At 37.9% G+C, this 13,893-nt stretch overlaps 1 protein-coding gene across 1 annotated transcript in view; it reads right to left on the bottom strand.

Moving 5' to 3' along the window:
• Positions 1 to 12: 12 nt before the first annotated feature.
• The window catches only part of LOC134533789 (uncharacterized), a 635,803-nt gene continuing 621,922 nt past the window's right edge, over positions 13 to 13,893 (bottom strand). The window contains exons 8-12 of the mRNA XM_063371447.1: positions 11,213 to 11,936; positions 8,536 to 10,579; positions 7,121 to 7,271; positions 5,848 to 5,938; positions 13 to 2,572 (exon numbers count right to left, since the gene is read on the bottom strand). Coding sequence (XP_063227517.1) covers positions 2,423 to 2,572; positions 5,848 to 5,938; positions 7,121 to 7,271; positions 8,536 to 10,579; positions 11,213 to 11,936 — 3,160 coding nt within the window. The 3' untranslated portion in view covers positions 13 to 2,422. The remainder of the gene's footprint in view (positions 2,573 to 5,847; positions 5,939 to 7,120; positions 7,272 to 8,535; positions 10,580 to 11,212; positions 11,937 to 13,893) is intronic.

Genomic DNA, 13,893 nt, shown 5'->3' with positions numbered 1-13,893 from the left:
TAAACAAATTCATTGGCATTATGATTTATTTTGTAGACTGGATAGCAATGGAGAAAAATCTGCATTGGCTTTATCCTCGCAAATATTACACAATTTTCAGTTTCACAAAGAAAAACTTCATGTACATCTTTACAAAGTTTTACATATTTTGCACTTCGAGAGAAACAGCCGACTCTACAAAATGCTGCTTTTAATACTAACATCAATAATAATAATAATGACAGGTAAATGTCAGACTGCTATTATATCATACACACAAGTTCTTGACAGGGAAGGGTATACATTATAATGCAAACAATATATTTTCATATGAGGAACTCTAATTCACTGTAAATTACATGACTAAATGTTATTCTCACACCTCACTATCACTTATTCTTACATGATTATATTGTGTATATTAGTTGCAAATACAACAAAAAAATAATCACCCTTATGCATACAACAAAATCCACCATCAAAACAACGTGACTAGCACAAATATCGGTTATGCAAACCTATCACATATAAATTAAAATACATAGCCACCAGAACAAGAGTAATTTACAATATATTGTTAGAAAATATTTACTATATTCTCAACCCAAGTACACACACATAAATATAATATTGTTCTAAAACTGATACATAGGCAATGTGCACTGAAATTTCCAGAAATTGCAGGGAAAAGTATATCCAAAATTTTAAGAATTTTTACATATACATAATAAGAAATTATTACTACAGTTCTCTAATTACAAAGCAACAAATTTCTACTGTATATAGACAAAAAATATTAATTTATGCCAAATAATTTAACACTTCATGTTCATAAACAGTATAAGCTCTATCAGAGAATGTCTCCATAATTGTGTCTCATTGTGAGCAATCTTTAGTACCTTACTTCATTATACATTACAAAATTCACTAAATCACAAATCCCTATGAAATTGTACCTAATATCACTATCAGTCATTTATACACAATTTCAGAAACAAACACTACCAGATTTATTTTTTAAAAATTTAAATTAAATTACTCTCTTTACCATTCTGATAAAATATACACATTTCTAAAAAAGTTTCCTGTAAAAGATTATGAGCAATTCAAAACTTATTTCATTTACAATAACCTTAAGTTTCATATACATTTAGCAATGTCAGTCTGGTGAACAAAATTCCATTCAGAGGTTCTTTGTTCACTTCAATCAAGTAGGCCTACAAAATATTTCATTTTACATTTTAAAGGATGGATATTTTACCTGCATTGGAATGTCTTTGTTACGTACACATTACAACATTGAAAATTATTTAAGCCACCCAAAGAAAAATTTGTATCTATTTGTTATCTAATATGAAGATGGATATGTTGATTCAAAATGCATTTTTTAGATCCAAAATATCACTTGACCAGTTAAGGTTTTAAATTGTTCCTAAAATATTTTTAGGACAAATAATGACCCTGGCAATTTTGTGTGTTAAGAGAAAAAGATAAACATTTTCTACTACATAAAGGTAATTGCCATATAAAATTTTATTTCACTTTGATGCACTCACTTTAATAATGAATGTAACATTTAAATACAAGATCATGTATTAAAATTTAAAGAGATTTATTTCAGCAGATTTATTATTAATGTATGCTCACATACATTTATCAGGAAAATTTATGACCTATGGCTTGTGAAAATATGGAACAAAATAATTTGTTCCTTTTTTTTTTTACAAGCCCACTCTCATAGAACAGTCCATAAATCAAATTATGTAACTGATAAAAAACATTATTTGGCAAAAGTTTGTATATACTTTTAAACTGTGTTTACGAGTTAGCTCACACATTCATTTCAGGTTACTTTTATATAGGTACTTATTTTTTTGAAGTGAATAAGTTGGATTGAGAAAAGAAGAATAAATAGTGTTTTTCACATAATGTACATAAATAGTTGATCACAATTTCTAATTAGAAAGTATTTCTGCATAAAGTTTTATTTTATTGTTTTGGCAGGGTTCACTGGCAGTGAAATATATATTTTAAAAAGATTTGAAATCCATTTGAAATTTTTTTGATGATGTTGATGCAGTTAGAATTTCAAAAGATTGTATGAAATACAATCCTGTGTATTCTTTATAACTTCTATTACAGTCACTGACACTGAGTAAATTGATGTATTATAGCTGTGCAAGAAAAAAAAAAGCATGGATAACTTGTGCCTGGAAATATTGACATGTTTGGCAAGTTATATTTTCAATGATTGTGTAATGATGAATTATTACAGTTTTGTCTTTTTAAGTTAAAAATTAATTATTTCCAGGGGACCATTGTTCACAGAACATGAACAGTCTGTTATTCGTTGGTTTTTGCTTCTCGTCGAGACGTCTCCAGCAAATGCACATCAGCAGTTTGAGTGGACAGAGAGCGTGGTAATATCGTGGGCGTGAGCCACTCAGTCAGCACCCAGCGGCTGTCCCTCCCTCTCCTGGCCGGGAGAGCCGCTCATGTAGCCGGGTGACGGGGACTCGCACTTCTCCAGTAGCGGGGTTATGTTGGCGTACTGGGACAGACTGCGCAGCTGGCTCGACGCCCGCTCGCCGGTCTGGACAACACAACACTTCCATGCCAAGGAGCGCTTCAGCTTGATGCATCGATACACACTCGGGTATTAGATAACTTCAAACAGCTAAAAAAGATCTGAGAAATCCCACCATGGTGGAATTAGCCAATATCCATAGTGCAGTTGGATGCGTGCCTGCTTTTGGTGTAGGGGGTTCGGGGTTGAGCCCTAGATAAGGCTTGTGTGTATGGAATACCCACCGAGACAAGCAGGGAGTCCGGTGGTCCTTCCCCGAAAAATTATAAACCAAAATGCTGTAAAACACATTTTTAGTCTCTCTGAGTGTGTGTTTGAAATTTGAAATTACATATTATGAAATACCACATCTTATGATTATGTCCTAATATGGGATTAAAGAGAATGCTACTCTAATTTTGCATTTTCAGTGGCCATAAAATGAGATATCCATATTCATAAGTAATTTTAAGCTGTTTGATGAGTGGAATTAGATCCTTCCCTAACTATGCCCTTGGCACACAAGACTAGCCTTGACTTAGAGAATCAAAATAGTATAATTATGATGTATGAGTTATGGAGAATTGCATCAATGCTCTTCCTGAATACCTCCTTAAAGGATCCTTTAACTTGAAAGATCCTCGAAAAGTGAATCTCGAAAGGATCTCAGCCATTTGTATTGGCCTTCCGAGTCACTCACATACTTTCCTTTATCCTTGTGACCTTTGAGTGGTTAGTGGTGCAATCATTTATTAAATGAGTAATGGCAGTCTGTTGCTTAGCCAGTCAATTTGAATGTTTAGCTACTACTGTCTAATTATTAACATAAACATGCAAAAATGGAACAAATTACTGCTGGGAATATATTTATTTTTTCAACACACCAAATTGTGTTAGTGATGACCGAATTTAGATATATACTACTTTCACTGATAGTTTCTTACATTCATAACAGAACTTGAAATTACAGTATCATTTGGTTAAGTTTTAATATGTAAAGGACATTTCCTTACTACAGTCAAACCTCATTATTACAAACCTGAAGGGACCATAATTTTAGCACTTTGTAATAACGAGGGTTTGTATTAACCAAACTATTGGGATATCATGACAAAAAAAATTGATTGAACTTTAAATGCTTACATTTACAACCATAAAGAAAATTATATACACTGTTGGTAGTATAAGCTGGCTTCACTAAATGCATAACAATTGGTAAACACTGAAGAAAACAAACACAATGCAACACTTACAGAATAAATCATAATACAAACTTCAATTTCAGTTTTCATTCTCTCTCCATTGTCTACTTCTTCGATAATTTTAACTTTAACTTGCAATGCAAGGTCGTTGCGTTTACGTTTCGCAGTCATATTACAAAACAACTCATACCCAAAATTGAGGTTAAGACACGTGCGTGAACAATGGAAAATATCCGAACTTTTTTTCCATAGATTGTTTAAACTTCTACGTGTGTACACTTCCGACGACTAATATTAATAAGGTATAGAGTACTTTTCTTTTTCGTTTTCCGTTTACAACATGGCGTCTTTTCTAGTTTAGTTAGTAACATCGCCACTAGAGTTGAACTTTTCATCTTGTTTTTCGACCATTTGCGCTATAGGATACATACCGTATTTACTCGCATATAGATATAGGTCGCCATCGCAGATAGGTCGCACCCATAATTTGAGGTCTTGAATTTGGTATTTAAGATTCCCCCCATATAGGTCGCACCGGTAATTCATTACACATACGCATTGCACCACAGTAAAAAAAATTAAAAAAAAGGGCCGCAAATTGATGGAAATTTACCGTCAATAGCGCGCCGTGCGCGGAGAAAGGTTATTGTACTCGATCAGCTGCTGTTACGGCGCGCCGGCTGGCTCTCTTTGTTCACTGAGCTGCGCATGCGCAGTATAACTCACTCAATGCTCCGCCCAGACTCGTGACCTTCCATTAGCAGCCAGCCAATAGATGCGAGCTTAGCGGAAAAAAATATAAGCTCCACCTCCCGTGTACCAGTTTTGTCCAGTTCTAATACCAGTTTATTGGTATACGCACCAGTTTCGTCGCTGCCGTGACATGTTCAAGTTTACGTCCATCTAGATGTCTTGATACCAATAATTAATTAATTACGATCCCCAGAAATAAATTGTTAGTTTAAAAAATATGCGTCAACTGTACAATACTTCCGAAATTATAAAATACGTATAAAACAGTTACCAAGATTCCGCTCATTTTATCTTGTAAAGTTTGTCTCGTACCAGTATTTCGGCTAAGTTGTGACATAAATACAGTATCAGAAATTAACAATCAGCCACGTTTATACATTCGTGAGTTTACGTTTTTCCCTCGTGCATTTTAGATTGTCTCCTGCTATAATTACTCTGACTTTTACACGCCTAAGCTTAAATTATTACATGTTTAGAAATAAAAACAACTTTTCATGTCATAAAATATGTATATTTTGCGATTTAAAATGTTCATTGCCGACTATAAATGTTACGTTTTTCACGATGTTTTTAGGCCTACTAGCTAATCTTATCTACTCTTAAAGTACCCACGGTATTTTCTGGTTTTTTATGGTTGTTACGTGACATAAATAGCAGGATGGATTCGATTTTTGAGACGTAATTTGCGTGAAAGTATTGTATTGGACTAAATGGGAACTAAACGGGACCTGAAGAATATAGTGCAAATAACGGGAAAACGTAAATAACGGTAACGTAAATAAGGGGTTTCGCTGTGTGTGTAAATTGTAAAATAAATTTGCCTATACCTATATAAACTTCTTTTTCGCATTTTAAAGCAAAATATTGCAAAAAAAAATTTGTCAAAAAATTTTTAAATTTTTTCCTCACATATAGGTCGCACTTCATTTTTTCCCCATCAAATCTGGTAAAATTGCCGCGACCTATATGCGAGTAAATATGGTACATATATCTTTGGAGAAACGTTTGTTTACATGACGGTTATGAAGACGTTATTTATTTTAGACTTCGGCAGTGAAATTTGTATTAACCGTTTACTTATACACGTTAACAGCTACTTGAGGGATCAAAACAACTTCGTAATTCATATTAACCGTATTTCATATTAAAAGTACTGAATAATATAGGAAAGCATACTTTATTTTCTGGGACTGTGAAAGTACTTTGCATAAACGGGAATTTCGTACTAAGCGGATTCGTATTAATGAGGTTTGACTGTACATAGAAACAGCTTGCAATAATCTCCCAGTTAATGAGCTCCCCCCCCCCCCCCCTTTTTTTTTAATGATACAAGAGATTGTTGCATACCTTCACATCAGACTCCAGCACTGATCTGTCTATCAACTGGTACTCCTTCCCTGACCGCGGCCTCAGAGTGGTTGTGGCAGGGCGACCCAACCTGCAAAACACCATTTGCACTTAAGAAACAAATACAAAATGAGAATACTTTTTTTTTTTTTTTTTTTAATTTTTAAAGGACAATAAGAAATGTTAGAAAATACAGTATACTAGATAAGCTGATACTCTTTGGGCATTAATTAGATCACCCCATCATGATTGAAATTAATATACATGAAATGTATTTAAAAAATATTATAATATTAAAATGTAAATTCCTTTTTTTTTTATTTGTTGATGAAATATCTCTTATTTAGAGACTTTCCATTTTAATTTTGCATTTACAGCTAATTAAATCTTGCAGATCATACAAAAGTCAGCTAAAAATACCAGTAGTAGTAAATAACCTAACCTCATTATATTCTTATTTTTATAAAATTATCTCTAGCACCTACCTGAGTTTGAACTTAACACCACCAGATGGCACATTCATTTTTTTTAGTACCACTATCATTTGTTAAACTAGACTTATATGTATACTGATTTGGATGCATCCACAAACTAACATTATAAAAATTTACAAGAAAATCAGTGGTGACCTCTTGGTTGCCATGCTGCAGTGCAAATAAAAAACTATTAGCCTGATGGATTATTTTAAAAATCACATTCACAGAATAGGATGTACGTAACTTAATACAGCTACTTAGCTTATAATTTAATTTAATCCAATTTTCTCAAATTTATTATATTTTTGTTCATATTATATTTTGAACATAAAATTAAGGATACTAACTTTGTATTGATTTTATAAATACTTTTTGTTTTATATTATGCAGTCTTTACAGTAGCCATTATTATTTAGTGTTTTATAATTTATTATTTTCGGATTTTGATTATTTTTAGTTTGATTTTTATTTGAATTATTTGATTGATTTTATACTATTTTTAATAATAATATAATGAGTACATATTGATTAATTTAATGTTATTTTATTCAAAAGTATTTAATAAGAACCGGGCGATGATTTTTTGCTCGTCCGTTTACCAAAAATTTTTATTTGACAGTGCAAAATTCATTTCTGGGCCAACCAAAAAAAAAGGTTGTGGGTGTGACGAGTATTACATGATTAATTCAAATACTTAATATATTTAAATTTTTACCGAGAAGTTCACTTATTTCAAGTATCTGTGGCTGCCAGTTGTAACCGATTGGTACACGGACCAGTGTTCCACACAATGGTACCTGAGGCTGTCGCCAGGCGTGTCGGAAGAGCTGTGCGAGGACAGCGACAGTGTCTCGATGTAGTCAGACATGTCGGAGGTGCCACTGCTGGTGCTGCGAGAGTCGATGTACGGCACTATCACGGCGCCGTCGGCTCCCGGGCTCGCGAAGCCTGTGGGCAGCAAGGCCTCGGGTAGGGATCGCAGGAGTGGTGTCAGAACAACCCAGTGAACGTTAAAGCACTACCATCGGGGGTGGACCCCAACATCATATCTGAGGTAGGTGAGATGGCCATAGGGTTTTGGGTGGGGGGAGTCTAAATTTTTAAAAATAATATCCCTTTTTAAGGGTATTTTAATGTATTTCTCAAATTTTTGATACTCTTTATCAAAAATATGGTTTAATCTTTTTTTTAGACTACTTAAGTTTAAAAAAAATAGCACATAGTTCAATTTTTTATTTTACAGTGCTGCTGTACTAACTTCAAAGATCTGGTGCAGTCTGGAGTAGATTAATTTTTGTTATCTTTCCAGTTTATTTCATTTCTAGGAGTTTTTTTTTTTTGGAGGAAGGCAATATCACCAATAGTCCCTCTCCCATAGGACTGTAACTGAATACTAGTCAGCACATTCAATCATACAGTATCTATTTATACATAATACACATACTATCTATAAAAACCATGAAACAATACTGGAGCAATTATATTGACCACCATTGGTTATCATCCATCTTCACATCTAAATTATTGTGCCATTTTCTATAATTCTTATTATAATTTACAATGAACAGCATTGGAACAAAATTAAAATGTTTTAACTGAAATAAATTATTAAGTAGAGTTACTTAACTTGCATTCAGTAAATTCAGCAATGTAAGCTGCAACTTACAGATTATGTAACGAAATAGTTACATAACAGGGATGTCACATTGATTGCAAGTGTGGACAACATATCTGTTACCTAGCATTAATACTTCTGTGTCTTCACACAGCTGCTCACTTATCTTGTTTTGGTTTTCCAGCATCTTATTTGCACACTAAATTAATACTGTATCATTTCTGCACTAGAGAAATAATTATAATTAGAGGTCATCAGCAAGATAAGCCATTGCCCTATTTGGCCAGGCCAACAGGCCTTCCAGGACGCATATCTGATTTGCAAGGCACACTATCATTTAATTCATTTCAAAAATGCTTAACTGAAAGGATACAGAGAACTGAGATACTTTAATTACTTGGAAATAATATTGCAAGTCATTTGATTACATTACAATTACAACTTTTACTTTCTATGTAATAATAATTTGGGTAGTGCAAATGAATAATAATTTGTAATTTAAAACAAAGCATTTTCAGGAAATGTCATATGGTTGAGTGTAAGAAGAGGCTCTCTTTAACTTGACCATAACAAAATTACTTAAATAAAGTCTGCTACCTTTTGATCCTTTAGTAGGGCATATTGGAACCTCTGCTTCTGCGGAAGAAGACTTTGCGGGGATCTTGATCTTCTGGAACTGGAAGCTGAGCTCTCGCAGAGGGTCTACCGACTTGGATCTCCTCGGGAGAGAGGCATGCAGACAGTTACCTAGGGAGTTAGAGTTCCGCGAGACAGCGTGATAGTGTCTTCTCGCAGACATGGCAGTGGTCAAGGGCAACTCAAACTCTACAAAATCAGCACCCCTGTGCCTGAGGGAATCTGTTGAAACACCAGAGTCATTGGAACTAGACGAATCTCTATTGTTTCCAGACTTGCAAGGAACACTAGATGATCGTCGGATGTGGATTGCAGACTGTGTTTTGAAACCGTGCTGTTGTTGAACGTCTCCATCTACACAGTCACTGCTTAAAGTCCTATCTGTAGCACTCGACACTAGGTCTTCTGGAGGATTAACAACTTCTTGAGGACACGTATCTTCAACAATCAATTTTTTATCCGACTGCTGGACTACAACTGGGTGAATACAGTGGGATTTTTCTACACTCTTTGATTCCGTGATTATTTTGGTATCAGGTTCATCTGAGGTAATGACATGCCCCAAGTCTTGAGAAATGTTATTCGTCTCATGGCTCGAAGCAACACTATCCTCAGTTACACTCGCATTCTCAACATCTTCAAAATCGTCTAGATAACGTGAAGAATCTGCCGAACTAGATCTTTTCCTACTCATCAAATATTCCCTCCTGCTTTCTTCACTGGATTCAAACAGCATTCTTCGCATGTAGGGACTGTTGGCAGAGTGATTCATCATCATCGCCGAACCAGGAATTCTAGGAAACTCTGAATTGCTTCTCTTCCGGCTTCTGTCACCAGATGGCACAGTCAAGCTGGGAGAACTTGCAGATTTTTCTGTTGTCAGGCTTTTAGACATAATCTTAAGCACCTCCGCTTTGTTGCCCGCATTGGTGATTGGCGACATGGGCAGGTACCCAGGGAAGTTTCCACTGTGGGCTTTAGCAGGATCAGCCTCTCTCGCTTTGTCTGCACCAATATTCTTTCCAGGCTCCATCATGAGGTAGTCATCTTGTTTGGTGTTGACGACATCAGCAGCCTGAGATGTGCTACCTTGATTAGCATCAGGTTCGGGAGGCTGTTCGTTGGGGAAGTAGTGGCAGGCATGGCCACATTTGTTGCAGAATTTAACTCCATTACACAGAGTGTATGTTACAGAGCCCTCTACGTCCTCTGCTGTACCTTCTGGCAAATTTTCCAGTTCATTAACATGTTCTTGATCTCTTGGTATAATGCCTGCCCTACTGAGTACATCCCTAGAGTTCTCATAATATTCTAGAGACTGAGCAAATTCTATATTCTCGTAGTTCAGTCCGTAAGTTTCACTGCCCATGTCAGGTGGTATGTTGTCTGCATCGTTCACCCTGGTTTCTGGACACTGATCATCACCACAAGGTGCAACATTAACGTAGTTTGTGGTGTCTACCGACGTCTCGGTTTTCAGTTGCGATTCACAACCAGCACCAGCAGCAAGAGAACAATTCTTTTCATGCTCCAACTGTTGTCTTCGGTTGGTCTTCTTGGACTTGTCTATGGTTGCGTAAATGGCTATCTCCCCCTTGGAGTTCATGACAGGCATCTTGCCCTCTCCGCTCAGCTTGACCTTTTGAATCGGCACTCCGGTGTTCTCCATGCCGTTACCCCGACGGCAGTACGGGATCATCATGAAGTTCTCTGCCCAACACATCACCCTCCGACACGGGCAGTCCGCGGCAGAACTCGTCCTCTCCTCTGCATCGACTATCACCCTGGCAGTGTCTAGCACCATCGTCTTTTTGGAATACTTGACCACACAGCCACATGGTTTCTTCATCATCACTGTGGTGGGCGGAGTGTCGTAGTTTCCATACGGAGAGTTCGCAGCCATGTCGCAACCAGATGCAACCAGACATTCCTTAAGGCTCTTAGGTGTATCGTAATATTCTTCATTCGTCTGCGGCATCATCCTACTCTGTTCTTTGTTGTGATCCTGTAAGGAAAAAAAAAAGCTCGTTGACAAAATGACTTTTCAACTACCTACCATGTTTTAAGACAAAACTGTATCTCCGTTACTTATTTTTTGTGCCAATGTAAACAAAAACAATTTTATGATGTTTCTGAAAGCATGTGAAGTAAAATTAGCTAAGTATTGAACTCATATTCACAGAAAACCCCAAGTATTTTTTTTCCCCGCTCCTGCAATTCTGATTTTGGTATCCCATAGTTCCAAAAATTCTGTGATGGTATGACAAGTCGGACATACTACAATTGATTAAGTTTAGTTACAAAAATTGCACATAAATAAAAAAATCTTCCACATGTATAACGGTGTATTGTACATTTGTTGTGTATTGTTACATTTATTTCCAGGTGTTAACAGTTTCTAAAAACCACTTCTGAAAATTTAAAAATAAAACAATTTTTCAAACCTTAGAATTAATTCATCATTATCATTATTGCACAAGACAGATGTATTCTTTCATCATTTTATAGTATTGTGATTTATTTAATTTTTTCCTTAAAAAAAAAAAAACTTTATTTGAATTGCTTATAATATTTAGTGTGTTTGATAAAATTTAAGACTCAGCTGTAAAAGTGTCTGGGTTGGCAGCAATGAACTCACCCGGCCGAGGACAGCCTTGGGCACGTCGTAGTTCTCGTAGGGGCCGACCCCGAAGCCCGGCTCGGGCAGTGGCTGTGGTGGGGGCGGGCGGTGGCACGCGCACAGGGGCGGCCAGCGGCCGGGCAGGGGCGGCGCCGGGGGCAGCGGCATGGGCGGCTTCTTGGCGCGCTTCTTGGTGGGGGAGTCGTGGGAGAGCGAGGGCGGCTTGGGCGGGCGCGCGGGCGGGCAGCAGCGGCACACCACGGGCAGCGAGGTGGGGTGTGGCCTCGCGCTCTTGGGCGGCACCACGGGCACCACGGGCGGCGCGGGGCGCGGCCGGTCGTACCAGCAGGGCTCGGGCTGCGGCTCCGACTGCCCGCCGCTGCCGTGCGAGGACAGCGACGCGCGGTCGCCGGCGGCCCGGGCCGGGTGGCCGCAGCTCGGCGGCAGGCCCTCCATGGTCCAGGCGGGGCTGAAGGGCGTGTTGGGGGTGTTGGTGTTGGTGGCGGTGGACGAGCGCGACATGGAGGGCGCGCCCAGCTTGCCGATGCAGCTGGCGCAGCGCTCGAGGGAGGCGGGGCCGGGTCGGCGCTCGCAGTCGCCCCAGCCGTGGTCGTGGTGGTAGTGGGCGTCGGCCATGTCGCTCACCGAGGACGTGTCGCCGCAGCCGTAGTTGCTGTCCAGGTCGGTGTGCTGGTGCCCCGACGACTCTGCCGACGACCAGAAGGGCGAGCCGCTGTGCACCCTGCGCACACGGGCACGGCTCCTGGTCACGCGGTGTCAGGGATGTTGCTGTACAGTGCAGTTAGGTGTTTTTCTTTCAAGAAAATGATTTAAAGTCGGTATTACCTATAAGTGGTTCAACATTAAAATATTTCTATATAGCTTTTTTACATAATTTGGTTCCGAAGTATATATTATATACTTCGGAACTGAATCTTTGTTTATGGCTACTTACAAGTCGTCAATCGTCTTCCAAAATATTAAAAATACTCCATACCCCTGGGTGTAGCACCCATAATCCCCCACCACCACCCTTTAAAAAACTATCGTATGGACGCCCTTGCAACGTTCAAAGCATAATTTAATGTCTGTTTTGTTATAGAAATATCCGGGGAATCATAATGGATAGAAGCTTGTTGTTTGATAAATTTATGTATGAATATTTAAGAGAATTCATGCGTAAGAAACTATTATAGGAAAGTAGTTTTCAGCAGAGTTCCTGATGAAAAGAATTCGCTATATGGTCATTGCATTAGATGAGCAATTTTTAATTATTTCAAGTGACCCTAGTTTAATATTAGGGAACCTTAAAATAAAGAAATACATGGTACCACCAAAATTGTGCTTCTGGGTATTTTAACTGATTATTTAATAAAAAAAAATACAAATCAAAATATGAAAATGGGACATATCAACTCAACCATAGATGACATTCTCCAAACTACAAGAAAGCATAAAATTAAAATATGAGAAACAAAACACTTTTTTCTTTTATCAAGGCGACCCAAATTCGAAAATCCCAGTGTGATATTCCAAAAAGAGAAACATGCACTCTTCCGTGGGATGGTGTATCTTCGAGATGTTCGCTGTTTCCTCCACCAAGAGCAGGCCACGTAAGTAGGCAGCTCCAACTCAAAAGTAATAAGCTCCTCCTAATGTTGACTCACATGGGCCGAAGAACTACCGCGCGGGGATTTGATGTAAAAGTCCGGACCGATTACAGTAAAACCATGTTTAATATAAATCACAACACCAAAAGTACATAATGTAGCGAATTCAGATGACTTTAAGCGCAAACAAAATAGGACAGTCCAATCTGGCTGAATCCTGCACTGAAACTGCAGAAAAAGGATTATATTTTCTTATTCGATAGTATGAGCCTAAACCAAGCGCATGCGCGGTCACGTGATCAACCCCCTTGCAAGCGCTCTGCGCATGCGCAGTCACAAGGTTAACCCCCTCCAAGCGCCTGCTTGCCCTGTCCGTAACGGTCACTCAGGCTTCTAGATATAATGTGCCTACTGTAACACTATGTGACGTCTTCAGCGAAGAGTTAAGCGGTTCGAGACTTTGACTGTGCTTTATGGTAAGCCAAAGATCAGCTGTCGGTAAATTTTAGTATTGTGTAGTAAGGGCCCTGGAGGGAACATCTTTCAAGCACTTATGGAAATATGTGACGACTATGCTGCCATCTGTGGCGGATCGATGGAACTAAAGTTCATAGAGAGAACGGGAAACATTATAGTATTAACTTTTCATGAGTTTTATTTTCACTACATTGTAGCGAATTCTAGCGGCAAGTGCGGAAACTACGTGTGATTGGTATTAATAAATGTAGTTGAAAACACAAAATTTTGCATATTTATCACGCTCAGCATTATTTTAAAGAATTCCACGTTTAATTTTTTTGTTAGAGTTTCGCTCGTTTCCAATGTCAGATGTTACACATCACTGGTGAGTATTGAAAAACTACCAGTTACTCAAAGAAGTACCAATGGAACTATTTTAAAACTATCGCTGCAAAAGTAACAAGTGATGTCTTTTTTTTTCTTTTACAAACACTGACAAACACGCAAAGATTTTTATCAACACTTTTGACATAGTAGCAGAAGGATACGTAGATGAGTGGTACTACTTTAAAGTAGGTACTGTGAAATATGAGATGAATTTGTCTTCACGTGTACACAGTATTTTTTTTT

This window comes from Bacillus rossius, chromosome 7 (genome assembly GCF_032445375.1).
Source record: "Bacillus rossius redtenbacheri isolate Brsri chromosome 7, Brsri_v3, whole genome shotgun sequence".
Classification (NCBI taxonomy): domain Eukaryota; kingdom Metazoa; phylum Arthropoda; class Insecta; order Phasmatodea; family Bacillidae; genus Bacillus; species Bacillus rossius.
This window is presented reverse-complemented; position numbering and strand designations above follow the sequence as displayed.